The 15397-nt window shown below is 38.7% G+C and overlaps 1 protein-coding gene across 1 annotated transcript; it reads left to right on the top strand.

Moving 5' to 3' along the window:
- Positions 1–566: 566 nt before the first annotated feature.
- LOC117962760 (long-chain-fatty-acid--CoA ligase 1-like) lies at positions 567–15084 on the top strand (the record flags this gene model as incomplete). Its single annotated transcript, XM_059019666.1, is given in 10 exon segments — positions 567–660; positions 1324–1401; positions 2148–2282; positions 3177–3311; positions 3590–3685; positions 4027–4099; positions 9748–9836; positions 10592–10708; positions 14368–14511; positions 14983–15084. Coding segments are annotated over 10 exon segments (1026 nt in total), but the record flags the coding sequence as incomplete, so codon positions are not given.
- Between the last annotated feature and the right edge of the window lie 313 nt (positions 15085–15397).

Here is a 15397-nt window from a genome sequence, read left to right as displayed (position 1 = left end):
TATTATTTTGCAGACATTATTTTAAAATATCACGTTATTTTAAAACTGGAAAACATTTGCTGCTTCAGTATGGGCTATTAACAAATACATACAGACTTTAACAAATGTATTACTTTATCCCTAACTAGACAAATGGATGCATGCAGACTGACTACAGAGTATTATTATTTTCTCTGTTTTCTAAAACAACATGCAGGAATGAAGGTCAAAGTTTGCACATGTGCAGTACGCTATCAAAGTGTGTTTACATGATATACATTTTGTTCGTTTTCGGAATTTAATCGGAAATTTCTAGGTGCTGTTTTCCGAAAACTGACTTTTGGAATATTCTGATACATTTTCCGAAAACTGTGTTTACATGACTTTTGATATCGGAATTAGTTTTCCGAAAATTAGTTTTCCGAAAAATAATGGAATTCTTATGCTCATGTAAATGCACTGATTGACTTATAGTTTATCATTATACTTTTGAATTAACACTGAGTGGTGTGTGTGTGTGTGTGTTTGTTTTTTTTAAGTTATGGATATTTCCATTTTTATTTGCCTTGTATTAATCTCACTGAGCCGTGTGTGCATTTCTTTTTAGGAAACCCCAAAGGAGCGATGCTTACTCACGCAAACATTGTATCCAATGCAGCTGCTTTTATCAAAATAACAAAGGTAAACTCTTACTTACAGGAGTAGGTGGTACATACGTTTGCATAAGTTTGTTTTTTACTATTAAATCAAGCTTAATTTGTATTACAGAAGCATGGTTGGTTTTGCAGTACAGTAATTAATATTTCAAAATGTAGTGATATACACAAATACATGTATTAGTTTATGCTGAAAATAGTTTACAATGTATTTCTTCTGTCTGTATAAGGAGCAACTCGCAGAAGCCTCCTTCACTTTCGCATAATAGGAAGCAGTAGAAGTTGAAATGAGCCAGGGACAGGTTTACTAACACTTTGCCCAATTGCAAAGCACACAAGTCAACTTGGCTACCCTTTTTATGGCGGTAGCAACTTTGAAACCAGAACTGAAAAATGCAACCTTATGCTGTCCTCCACCTAAATGCTTTCTGCATTCCAGTGCTTCCAAGCTCTTTCTCCACTTACTTGTGCTTACTGTGGGGTGTGGGGTCTTTTTTAGTTAATTTTTCTTTCTGTCGCTCTCTCTCCCTCTTTTTTTTTTCCCTCTGGTGTTCTTTTGCTATCAGAATCTGCACGTCCTTACTCCTGAAGATGTAATGATCTCATTCTTGCCTCTGGCCCACATGTTTGAACGTGTAGTTGAGGTAGGCGCTAATCACCTGTCCGGCCTGTGTGTTTGTTTTTCCAGACGTCCTACTGTATAAGCTCCAGTGACACTCATGTGTCCTATTTACCTCTTGCACATATGTTTGAGCGGTTAGTACAGGTATGTAAATACAGAAATCATCTTCACATTACAACTTCTGAGCTTGACACTGTCAAGCAATGTTAAACATGCGTGTCTAATTGTAATTATTGACCAGGCTGTATGTAGGATAAAGGCCTATTCACACTGGACACGCCACGACAAAAAAAAAAAAATAGTTTTGATGAACTATTCACACTGCCTGCAATGCGATGGGCGAGACTGAAACGATGCAAAAAAAAATAAATAAGATTGATGTCTGTTTTTGAGATTTTGGCCTGTTGACACTTGTGTGAAATTTAGTGTTACAGCGAAAGTATCATATTGCAGGACAAATCTCATCGTGTCCAGTGTGAATAGGCCTTTAGGCTTACATTTGGTCAGAAGGGCTTGAAGATAAGGTCATGTCCTCCATATAAAGTACATGCGTTTTATATAAACCAAGGATACGCACATAAAAATGTGGTTCTTATCAAAACAAAGAAAGGTTATGTATTCTGTGATTATTTTTTTAAAAAAATTATCATTGCTATACAGAAAAAGTAGCCCTTTCACTGTCTTATTGTTTTAATCTTGCTCCCTATCAATGATACAGACCACCTGTTTTGACATGGTGTCTCTACGATTGCTGTCTTCTATGATTCTCTTAATACTGGTGGTGTACCGTAGACATCAACCACTTCACTGTCACATTATTGTAAGGAATTGGCTCTGAAAATGTCAATTAAAACAGCAGAAGTTTACAGTCCGGTGCTTCTTCCCAACAGGTTCTACTTTTGTGCCATGGAGCCCGGATAGGATTTTTTCAAGGTGACATCAGACTTCTCATGGATGACCTAAAGACGTTACAGCCCACCATATTTCCTGTAGTGCCCCGTCTGCTCAACAGAATGTTTGACAGGGTGAGTTTTTAACCCTACCGTTGTGTGGCCCATAGATATAAACTTGACCAGGTCAAATACACATTTATTTAAAAACATAATCTACAGAATTAACAAGTAGAACACAACATATTTTCACGCATTGCATGTTTTAAAAGTGGTGAAAAAGGTTTCCTATACTTTTATATAAACCAAATATGTCCGTGTGCTGACAAAAGAAGCATCAATGTAACCGTCAAGTCAAAAGTACTGTGCTTCTAGTAAACTACTGAAATGCTAAAGTGTTATATTTGTTTTGCTTGGGTTTAGATGTGGCATGGACTTCAGCAGTGTTCGATGGCCAATTCTTTTTTAAACATTTTAATACATTGTGTTCTGTTCCAGAACCAAAATTCAGCACTCAGTTGGTGTACCCCAAGCCAGCTCTGTACATTTACATGACAGTGGTAGCTCTGATATTACAACTATGGCAGTAACTTGCTTGTATTTGTAAAGGGCAGCACAGGTACACAGAATTCTAGAACTAGTTTTGTGCAGTCAGCCTAAAAAAAACTGAGTGAGTTGAGATGACTGATGAAGACTGTTTGGGTCAGGAGGCCGACTGAAATGAGGAATGAGAAAGCCATAATATTGGAATGTGACCTATTTATCCTAAAGCCATCGTAAATCTGAAGTCTTCTCCAAATCTGTGGATTGCCAGCAGTCTTAGAAGAATTATTATTTTATTTTTTTAGTTGACCTGGACACACAATGGCATGCCACAATGAAAGTAATTTCAGCTCACCGACAGAATACAGCAGTTTTAACCAAATTTAATTCTTTGTTAGTTTTAAATAATAAAAATAAACTGATTTATCGTTTGTAACAAGATGTACCATTTCCTTTTTTAATTGTGGAAATGCTAACGGTTTTAAGATATTTGGACAAGCCAACACCCCTTTGAAAAGGTGGCTGCTGGACTTTGCGACTAAGAGGAAGGAAGCAGAGCTGAAAAGTGGAATTGTGAGGAATGACAGCGTGTGGGACAAGCTCATCTTCCGCAAAGTACAGGTGGGATTGTAAATCTACTATTTTCTGAATAAAATCCTCATTGGCTGTTTTACAGATCAAATGTGTTCTCCATACTCGCTAGAGCCGTGCTAAAAGATTTTTGTTTTGTTTTCTTCTGGTGTAAAATACACCAGAAGCACAATCCTTATTTAACCATTTTATTTTATTTCATTTATATTTTTTTAAACAGATTGAAGAAGAATTTTTATTATTAGGATTTTTGAATAAGACCAAAGATGTCTGACTAATTGTTTTGAAATGTCTGGTCTCTTCTGTAGGCTAGCCTGGGTGGTAAAGTACAGCTCATGATAACCGGAGCGGCTCCCGTCTCTCCAACAGTTCTGAGTTTCCTCAGGGCTGCCCTGGGCTGCCAGGTGAGCTTTATTTGGCATTTGGCCATTGGAGTTTATAATTGGAACCACCGCTGATGCACACAGACTGCTTTTTGCAGTGGGAGGTCATGTCATGTGGTGTGTTACATTTCAGTAGTATTTAACTGTTGGCTCTTAAGTAATTTGGTTCCCATCCATAGAATCTGCACACAAGTCAGTACTGCCTGCTATTTGATTTACTGTATTACTGTAATTTACTGTTCAATAATTACTGTAATTTACTGTTCAATACAATGTTGTGTTTGTTAAAAAAAAAAAAACCTGACCAAGTTTAGCATTCATTCACTCATTCATTCATTTCTGCTTCCTTTGTTTCTGTTTAGTTTTATGAAGGCTACGGGCAGACTGAATGCACAGCTGGGTGTTCGATGACATTGCCTGGAGACTGGACAGCAGGTAAAATACACCAACATACTCTTTTCACTGATAAAGTAGACCCAGAAATACAGTATTTAGCAAGTATATGTCTTGCCTTGATTTTTGTTTCCTTTCTTTGTACATTTCAAGATTCGAAGATGTGTTACCGATGTTGCAGTGTCTTTATTTTCAAAAGCATCAGTCTTTATCAGAGTTCTGTTTTGATTTTCATAAAACCTTTTGGAAGGGTAGTGTTACTGTATGCTCAAACATGAAAATACAGCTGTTTGACTTAAACCCCTTTTTCACACTGGCACTCCTACCCGAGTGAGCGAGTAAAATGTAACATTTCCTTAGTCATGAGTACTTTCAATAAATCCTGTACATACTTCAACCCCTTCAACTCTAGATGTAAAAAATTATGTGCATGTCAGGCATCATATTTTGAAATAATTTAAATTGCTATTTTTACCCCCGATATTACTATAATATACAATTAGATAGAAAATAAGTGTATATATATATATATATATATATGAAACTACTGTAGTCGTCCCATCCCTAATAATATATATATATATATATATATAGATCTTTTTAAAATCTCAACACAGTTGCACACAAGTACGTACAATCCTCTTTCAAATCAACATGTTATGATTTTGAATATCTTCTTAGGGTCGGTATTCTTGTCATTGCTTGCGCCCCGGCACCTCTTTCTTTACAAATTAAGCACTGCGTGCATGTGTTAGGTCTTATCAGCGTTTCACATTGCACGAGAACGGTCTGTTGTTGCCATGAGAACAATCTGTTGATTGACAGGTTTGAAAGTTGTACTCGCACGATCTCTTTGGCTGTGTGAAAGGGTTATGACGGTATTACACCAGCATAGATTGCGTAATTTCATGCTGTGTGAAAGGGTATTTTACACACTCGTTAAAATGTTTGAGACGGCACAGTAGCTGCATTTCTGTGTGAAAATGGTAATAGTCTAATTAAAAAAGATGCTTTTGCCTGATAAGGGAGGTTTGGAACTTTCAGCAGGTCGGCCTGACCTTTTTATACCAGGAGCTCTCTTTTTCAGACCTTACACAGACTTATTCAAAAGGATACAAAATACAGGATCCTACAACATTAATATTAGCAATGTATGTCATTCTGTAGCATCCAATCCATATCTAATAAGTCAGCTGGTTCACAGCAAGATTTGAATTTGAAGCGGCTCTGCGAACACCACAGCAGGCCTGTGCATCCAGCGTTTTACATCACAGGTGTGGGCGACCAGGGTCTTTACTTGATACCTGCAAAAACTTAAACCTTGTTAGCTGGGCTCCCATCTCTGCATTTTCATTCCCATCATCAGTGGGCAAACTTCAAATAAATTTAAACGGTTTCTATCAAAGAGCCATACATCTCTGCCGCATACACCTTTCACTCAAAAAAGGTACTCGCATCTTGTACAAGGGAAGACGGGTTTTAGGGTCACTCTGTGACAATAATAACTTTTTATTTATGAATATAGACTAACACAAACATCATACACACAAAAAAATAAAACATTCTTTAAAAAAAAAAAAAAAAAAATTGTAAATTAACAATAAACTATTTATTTGTAAACGGTATAATGAATACAAATAGTTTTTAAACAGTAAAACATACAAATGCAAGATTTGCGATGAATAAAAACAATTCTGTAAACAATAACATGCACATTATTACTATATGACGCATCCTCACTTGTTTGTTGGTGAGAGTGCACAGAGGAATGTGAACACCTTGAAAGCACGCAGAGGTGGATGGCGGGGTGTATACTGTGGTGCAAAATCAAAGGATGGTCTCCACATCTTCATCATCGTCTTTCATAAAATAAAAACATATTTCAAAGTTAATGTTTTCAAAATCCCTGATCATGCATCTCTTCTTTACTTTTGGTGTCTGAATCAATCTTATATGTTAACGTATTTTGTTATTTCAATATAAAATAAAAGTAAACAAGTAATACTGAAAATAAACTGTACCAAAATTAAAGTAAATGTCCTGAAGTAGTTAATGATAACTTATGGGGTATGCATTAACTACAGCCTTGCATTTTAACTGTAATGGTCCTTGTAAAACTTGGTCTGGCAATAAAAAACAAAAACAACAATTATTCTTATTTGCTTTATTGAATACAAACAATATAGCTGTGAAGCAAAAATACAAACAGAACTTTTTTTTTTATTATTCCAACGCTGCAGATGGAATATACTAAGAAAAGGCCTGCATGCACATAGTATATATTTCTAATATAAAAATTAAAAAAAAACCTGTACTGATACTGCACTAATGCAAATAAAGAAACGGTAATATTGCATTTCTTATTGGACGCCTTGCAATAGCAATATAAAGCATGCCGAATAACACAGAATATTGTATTTCTTATCTAGATTTGCCTCCCAAAAATGGCTTTGACAGATAGGTAAATTGGTTGGTTAGGTTGAGAGGGACTAAGACAGCGCTGAACAATCCTGTTGCTTATTCACCCATCACAAACAAGCATTGCAAGTAAATGAAAACCCAAACGTATTGGTCACGACCATTGAGATGCCGAGACCCAACGAAGTACATCAAGCTTGATAACATGCAAACTCAAGACGTACTGCAGAATTGCTATGCATACGCATTTAATTTAGACATCATACGTAATTCGTATTTTTTCAATGCATAAAACACCGATGTTGCAGTGTCTTTATTTTCAAAAGCATCAGTCTTTATCAGAGTTCTGTTTTGATTTTCATAAAACCTTTTGGAAGGGTAGTGTTACTGTATGCTCAAACATGAAAATACAGCTGTTTGACTGACTTAAGCCCCTTTTTCACACTGGCACTCCTACCCGAGTGAGCGAGTAAAATGTAACATTTCCTTAGTCATGAGTACTTTCAATAAATCCTGTACATACTTCAACCCCTTCAACTCTAGATGTAAAAATTATGTGCATGTCAGGCATCAGATTTTGAAATAATTTAAATTGCTATTTTTACCCCCGATATTACTATAATATACAATTAGATAGAAAATAAAAGTGTATATATATATATATATATATATATATATATATATATATATATATATGAAACTACTGTAGTCGTCCCATCCCTAATAATATATATATATATATATATATATATATATATATATATATATATATACACACACATATATATATATATATATATATATATATATATATATATATATATATATATATATATATATATATATACACACACACATATATATATATATATATATATATATATATATATACATACATATATCTACATACATATATATATAGATCTTTTTAAAATCTCAACACAGTTGCACACAAGTACGTACAATCCTCTTTCAAATCAACATGTTATGATTTTGAATATCTTCTTAGGGTCGGTATTCTTGTCATTGCTTGCGCCCCGGCACCTCTTTCTTTACAAATTAAGCACTGCGTGCTTGTGTTAGGTCTTATCAGCGTTTCACATTGCACGAGAACGGTCTGTTGTTGCCATGAGAACAATCTGTTGATTGACAGGTTTGAAAGTTGTACTCGCACGATCTCTTTGGCTGTGTGAAAGGGTTATGACGGTATTACACCAGCATAGATTGCGTAATTTCATGCTGTGTGAAAGGGTATTTTACACACTCGTTAAAATGTTTGAGACGGCACAGTAGCTGCATTTCTGTGTGAAAATGGTAATAGTCTAATTAAAAAAGATGCTTTTGCCTGATAAGGGAGGTTTGGAACTTTCAGCAGGTCGGCCTGACCTTTTTATACCAGGAGCTCTCTTTTTCAGACCTTACACAGACTTATTCAAAAGGATACAAAACACAGGATCCTACAACATTAATATTAGCAATGTATGTCATTCTGTAGCATCCAATCCATATCTAATAAGTCAGCTGGTTCACAGCAAGATTTGAATTTGAAGCGGCTCTGCAAACACCACCACAGGCCTGTGCATCCAGCGTTTTACATCACAGGTGTGGGCGACCAGGGCCTTTACTTGATACCTGCAAAAACTTAAACCTTGTTAGCTGGGCTCCCATCTCTACATTCCCATTCCCATCATCAGTGGCCAAACTTCAAATAAATTTAAACGGTTTCTATCAAAGAGCCATACATCTCTGCCGCATACACCTTTCACTCAAAAAAGGTACTTGCATCTTGTACAAGGGAAGACGGGTTTTAGGGTCACTCTGTGACAATAATAACTTTTTATTTATGAATAATACAAAATGTTTATTTTTGAATAGACTAACACAAACATCATACACACAAAAAAATAAAACATTTAAAAAAAAAAAAAAATTGTAAATTAACAATAAACTATATATTTTTAAACCGTATAATGAATACAAATAGTTTATAAACAGTAAAACATACATATGCAAGATTTGCGATGAATAAAAACAATTTTGTAAACAATAACATGCACATTATTACTATATGACGCATCCTCACTTGTTTGTTGGTGAGAGTGCACAGAGGAATGTGAACACCTTGAAAGCACGCAGAGATGGATGGCGGGGTGTATACTGTGGTGCAAAATCAAAGGATGGTCTCAGATCCACATCTTCATCATCGTCTTTCATAAAATAAAAACATATTTCAAAGTTAATGTTTTCAAAATCCCTGATCATGCATCAAACTCTTCTTTACTTTTGGTGTCTGAATCAATCTTATATGTTAACGTATTGTTATTTCAATATAAAATAAAAATAAACAAGTAATACTGAAAATAAACTGTACCAAAATTAAAGTAAATGTCCTGAAGTAGTTAATGATAACTTATGGGGTATGCATTAACTACAGCCTTGCATTTTAACTGTAATGGTACTTGTAAAACTTGGTCTGGCAATAAAAAACAAAAACAACAATTATTCTTATTTGCTTTATTGAATACAAACAATATAGCTGTGAAGCAAATAAATACAAACAGAACTTTTTTTTTTATTATTCCAACGCTGCAGATGGAATATACTAAAGAAAAGACCTGCATGCACATACTATATATCTCTAATATAAAAATAAAAAAAAAACCTGTACTGATACTGCACTAATGCAAATAAAGAAACGGTAATATTGCATTTCTTATTGGACTTGCCTTGCAATAGCAATATAAAGCATGCCGAATAACACGGAATATTGTATTTTTTCCAAAAATCCTTCCAAAAATGGCTTTGACAGATATGTAAATTGGTTGGTTAGGTTGAGAGGGACTAAGACAGCGCTGAACAATCCTGTTGCTTATTCACCCATCACAAACAAGCATTGCAAGTAAATGAAAACCCAAACGTATTGGTCACGACCATTGAGATGCCGAGACCCAACAAAGTACATCAAGCTTGATAACATGCAAACTCAAGACGTACTGCAGAATTGCTATGCATACGCATTTAATTTAGACATCATACGTAATTCATATTTTTTCAAAGCATAAAACACCCAGTACGCTTCTTATCTGATGCGCTGATGGTAATGATAATGTATTATTCTGTGCTAATTAAGACCTTGCCTGTTTATCGTCACTCTGATCCATACAAGCGCCTGTTGGTCTGCACTGCACAGAAAAAAAAAACATGGGGCAGGAGGGCAACTCTGCTTTTACAGCACTGCACTCTCAGTTAAACTGCTACACCTGATTTTCCAGGTCATGTTGGACCACCATTGCCATGTTGTACTGTCAAGCTGGTTGATGTGACGGAAATGAATTACTTTGCTTCTAAAGGGGAGGGAGAGGTGAGTAGAAACAACAGATTTTCCTTAACGTTAAAACGAGTACGGTGACCATAATCTAGTGGGCCTGTATGCAGATTCGTTCAATGTGCTTATGCAAATAATGTACATACAGGTCTATCTGCAAACACAATAGAATTTGCAATAAAGCTTTTTTTTCTTGCATAGGTGTGCTTATATTCGCTATGACGTGGTAGCGTATGTGACTGAAAAGCTGTCCAGTTTTCTCTTAAAGCTGTTATGTTGTTATGGTTGTCAATAGGCAGAAAAAAGAGGCAAGGGATGAACTACCATCAGCTAAACTTCATTACAAAGTAAATTTTTGAAGTCTACTCATTTACTAACCTCTGTGCCCCCTACAGGCACTAGTCACAGGTGATTTATAACCACTATGCTACACTATTGGAACAGATGCAGTACCCCGGCTTGGAGTGTGGTATTGTGTTCCCTGTTTTTACCCTTGCTTACTAAATATCTTGGTATACCTGAATTGATTATTAATCCCGCTACAAATACTTGCTTATGTTGTTTTTTACATGCAGTCTGTCTCGCAGTGTAGTGGTATAACAAATATAATTTATTTACTGAAAGTACAACATGTATTTATGGGACGTTTCTATTGTCCATTGTCCCAAAAGTTGATTGGTACAACATTCGATGTGGCTGAAAACCAAACATTTAAGATAATGCAATATGTCCTTTTATATATCATCATTTTGGGTTTTCACTTAATGCAGCGTTGGAATGTTGTTTTATAGGTTTGTGTGAAAGGGGCAAATGTATTTAAAGGCTACCTGAGGGACCCTGAAAAAACGACCGAAGCTCTTGATGAAGATGGTTGGCTGCACACAGGAGACATTGGGAAATGGTTACCGGTAAGGTGACTGCATTGTTCATTTGTATATATATATGTTAAGTCATACAATGTTTTTTGTGTAATATATGCAATGATTTTATTGAGCAATCCATCTCTTTAGGAATGATGAAGTGGTGGTGCTTTTTATACAAAAAAGCTAATACTATTTATATATATATATATATATATATATATATATACACATACAGGTAGTGGACAAAAAAATGGAAACACCAATGTAACGTCACTAAGTAGGGCGTTGGGCCACTATGGTATCCCGCTCTGTGGAGTTCTCGGCGGATCGTTTTTGATGAAACTGGCTGCTCGCGCACCAGGTTGAAATTTGCAGTCAAAGTGTTTACTAATTGCACAAATAATAAAATACATTTAAAAAACACAAATACACAAATGTGTGCAGAGTGATGATTTCAATGTAGTCAGCCTCGTTCAATAAAAACAAATAGAAAATGTTAGCATGTAGTTCTAAACATGGAGACATCATAACTAGCGATGGTCAAAGTGTTTCTGTAAAGTGTCACACTATATCCTTCAGACGCGCACTTCTTGTAGCGTGTAGTATGTGTGTGTTACGTCACATAAATCATGGTGGTGGAGAAAGAGTATGGACTTTCTAACCTGCGTGGAAACCCGGCCAGTGTTATTAAAGGCACAGTATCCATTAGGTTTGATTTATGTATTTTGTCAGTGTCATTTGACAGTGTCCAGTAAGTTTCAAGGCTGTAACGTCAGGACGCCACAGTAACCCACAGGACGCCACAGTGGTATCTCAGGAGGTAGCAGCTCAGCTGCAAAAAACGGCTATTCATGTGATAGACCCCCTCCAGCTGGAGGAAGGGTTCTACTCCAGGTACTTCCTAGTGCCCAAGTGGAATGGTGGCCTCAGACAGGTCAACCTGTATCTGAGCCGAAGGAGGTTCAAAATGTTGATGACGCAACAGCTGTTGCAGTCAATCAGGCAAGGCGACGTTCACCATTCACCGTTCATCCCCATAAAATCAGCGCACAGGAAGTACCTGTGGTTCGCTTTTCAAGGAACAGCGTAAGAGTTCCGTGTCTTGCCATTTGGCCTCTCTCTAGCTCCCTGTGCCTTCTCGAAGTGCATGGAAGCTATCCTGGCTCCATTGAGAGTCAAAGGCATCAGAGTTTTCAATTATCTGGAAGACTGACTCATTTGTCCCCAGCCTCCAGCACAGGCAGAGGCCCACACGGAACTTGTCACTGGACGACAGAGTGCAGAGAGCAGCCGTCTGTTTAGAGCTCTTTCAGCTCAAAAGAGACTTCTGGGCTTGATGGCAGCAGCTTCCAAGACCCTTCCATTGGGTCTCCTGCACATGTGCCCTCTGCAGGCCTGGTTCAACAACAGGGTTTTTCAGCCTGCATTGAACCACGACCGCCTATTGCCAGTGTCTCATCACTGTCTAATGGCACTCTCTCAGTTATAACAGCTTGCCCATCTACGCCTCGGAGTAGGGAAGGGAGCTTGTCACCACTCGGCTGGGACACTGTGTGGAAAGTGTGTGGAACCCCCCTTGACAGGGTCTCCACATCATTGTCTTGGAGCTGCAGGCAGTTTACCTGGCCTTGCAGAATTTTTGCAGGAGGTTCGAGAGAAACATGTGCTTGTCCGTACAGACAGTACAACAGTGGTGGCTTACATCAACCACCAGGGCGGCCTCAGGTCACCCAGTCTCCATCGCGTGGCCCACAAGCTTTTACTCTGGGCACACGAGAACCTCCTCTCACTGCAGGGTGACAAACTGGCGGTGGACCTCCTCTCAAGGAGAGTTTCCAGCGTTTTAGAGTGGAGGCTTTACCCCGAGGTGGTGAGCCTCATTTGGGAGAGGTTCGGCAGAGCAGATCTTTTTGCCTCCCAGGAATCAACCCACTGTCCCGTCTGGTTCTCCATAATAGGCGACGGGGACCTGCTGACGGTATATGCCTTCCCACCACTCGCCCTGCTCCCGCTGTGTGTGGAGAAAATCAGGCAGGACAGGGCCAGGTGCTCCAAGTAGCCCTTTATTGGCCCAGTCAAGCCTGATGCAGCTCCTGACGGCCAGCCGTGGAGACTACCCAAGCGCCACAACCTGCTCAGTCATGCACGGGGGACTTTATGGCATCCTGACCCATCGAGCCTGCATCTCTGGCCCCTGAACGACTGCATTTGAGCCGTCTGGGTCTCTCCAATAGGGTTATTGACACCCTACAAAATGCCAGAGTAGCGTCCACGCGTTCCCAGTACGGGTACAAGTGGAGCGTCTTTCAGACGTGGTGCCTGCCTTGTGGGTTTGACCCCACTACCTGTCCCATGGTAGATATACTGCAGTTTTTGCAGGACCTTTTTGAGAAGGGGAAATCCCCCTCCACGTTTAAAGATCTATCTGGTAGGCATTTCAGCTCACTTCCTGGCAGGACAATTTTTGAAAAGGGCTCAGCAGCTTCGGCCGCCTATGAAGGAACATTATTCCTCACTGGAGGTTAAACATGGTGCTTAATGCACTCATAAAGCCTCCATTTAAGGCCATGCATTCAGCTGAGCTGAAATATTTATCGCTCAAAGCAGCTTTCTTGCTTGCTATCACCTCTGCAAAGCAGGCGAGTGAGATGCAGGCATTCTCCATTGCAAAAGCCTGCTTAATTTTTACCAGGACAAAGGTTACGCTCCGTACCAACCCTGCCTTTTTGCCAAAGATGATCTTGGCATTTCATGTCAACCAGTCTGTGGAATGGGAGGCTTTCCATCCACCTCCTTTCCAGTCTGGCAGGGAGCGATGGCTCCATATGCTCTGCCCAGTGTGGGCCCTGGCATACTACGCTGACAGGCCAAAAAGCTGGAGGCAGTCCAAACAATTTGTCTGTTATGGGGCTGTCCCATGGTCAAGCCCTGTCTAAGCAGTGGTTGTCCAAGTGGATAGCAGACACAGTCAGGACTGCCTATGAGCGAGCCAGCTTACCCCCTCCAGAAAAGCTCACTGCCCATTCCACCAGGGGCATGGCAACTTCATGGGCTTTGTTCCAGGGTGCATCTGTCAAGGACATATGCAACGCAGCAGTGTGGGCTACTCCTCATACCTTTACTAGGTTCTACAGATTGAATGTTGTGGATCCTCAAAACCCTGGCTTTGGAACTAGAGTGTTAAGGGTGGCTTCCCAGTCGACCCTTACAACACAGGCATAGAGGTGAGTTTCTTCTTCCATTTTTTAAATCTAGCTACTCGTTACTGCAGTTCCACATGGTGACACACAAGGCAGGCTCTCTGCTTAGCCTTGTAGCATTCCAGTCGTTCTGCAATATTGCCCTTGCGACGGCTTTGGTACCCATTCGGTAATGGTCACATTTCGTACTTGAAAGGGAACGTTAGGTTATCCTCATAACCCTGGTTCCCTGAAATAGAAATGTAACCATTAATCTTCAAGGTCGCTGCGTCCATGATTGCGGCAGGCTTGAAGGAACAATGACGCGTACATCTGTGAGCGCATTGCTTTTGTGCCCTTGGGGTGGGCCATGACTGCATCACAGGCTCTGCAAGCAGCGTTGTTATATCGTGTTCAGGTTTCAGGGTCTTTAGGAGGTAAGTACCTATACGGTAATGGTTACATTTCTATTTCAGGGAACCAGGGTTATGATAATAACCTAACGTGTTCTCTCTTTCCACACAGAATGGCACTCTGAAGATCATTGACAGAAAGAAGCATATCTTCAAACTGGCCCAGGGAGAATACATTGCACCAGAGAAAATTGAAAACATTTACATTCGGAGTGATCCTGTCGCTCAGGTGTTTGTCCATGGAGACAGTCTGCAGGTGAGGATCACTATACCTGCTGTCAATAAAGCATAATCACTGTAAAACATGTTTACAGTGTATCCTGTAGTACTGCATTAAGTCACTACATTGGAACTTCTCTCTCTTTTGTATCAGGGACAAATGCCCCTTTCTACTAAGTGATCACTTACATAGGTTAAAAAAAAAAAAAAAAAAGTTACTACATATCGCCTAGATAGGTTTACAGCATGTCCTCCCTTAAGTATTTTTTATACATGGATATATCCTGCTTTCCACATGTTCAGGACTGCTCTGTGATTAGTCAGGTGCTTGCACTATTCAGCCCAACCATTAACTTAATTGGATTTACCGTTGTTCAGATACTGCCAAGAAGTTGCATTGCAATGGCCAAACATGGAACTGGAGAAATTAGCTTGAAGTTATGTACATTGCATAGAATACAAAGATGTTTATGTGAATGATTTGATGGGTCTGTTGTGCTTGTTTCAGGCATGCCTTGTGGCAATCACAGTGCCAGATCCTGAGGTTTTGCCCAGCTGGGCTAAGAAGAGAGGGCATGAAGGCTCATTTAAAGAGCTGTGTAATAACAAGGTGAGTGTTTTTTGTTTTTTTGTTTTATTTATTTGTTGTCAGTCACATAGTGTGAGCATCCATATGTATGTGTCACAGAACTGCTTATACAAGTGTGAGGAATTATGGCTGGGGCACTATTAAGAATTATTGAGCATCAGAATCCAGGGTTATCGGGAGATGCTGTCTTTATCAAATGTATGTACTTTTCTCAAAAGCTTTCTTGTTGTATTTTTATTATTTATTGTCTATCCTATTTTCCTCATTGATCGATGAAATGTGATTTTAATGTAATCATTTTTTAAAGATTTTGCTTGTCAAAATTGAGTACTTG

This window comes from Acipenser ruthenus, unplaced genomic scaffold (assembly GCF_902713425.1).
Source record: "Acipenser ruthenus unplaced genomic scaffold, fAciRut3.2 maternal haplotype, whole genome shotgun sequence".
Classification (NCBI taxonomy): domain Eukaryota; kingdom Metazoa; phylum Chordata; class Actinopteri; order Acipenseriformes; family Acipenseridae; genus Acipenser; species Acipenser ruthenus.
The sequence above is the reverse complement of the archived record's forward strand: the minus strand, read 5'-3'. Positions and strand labels throughout refer to the sequence as shown.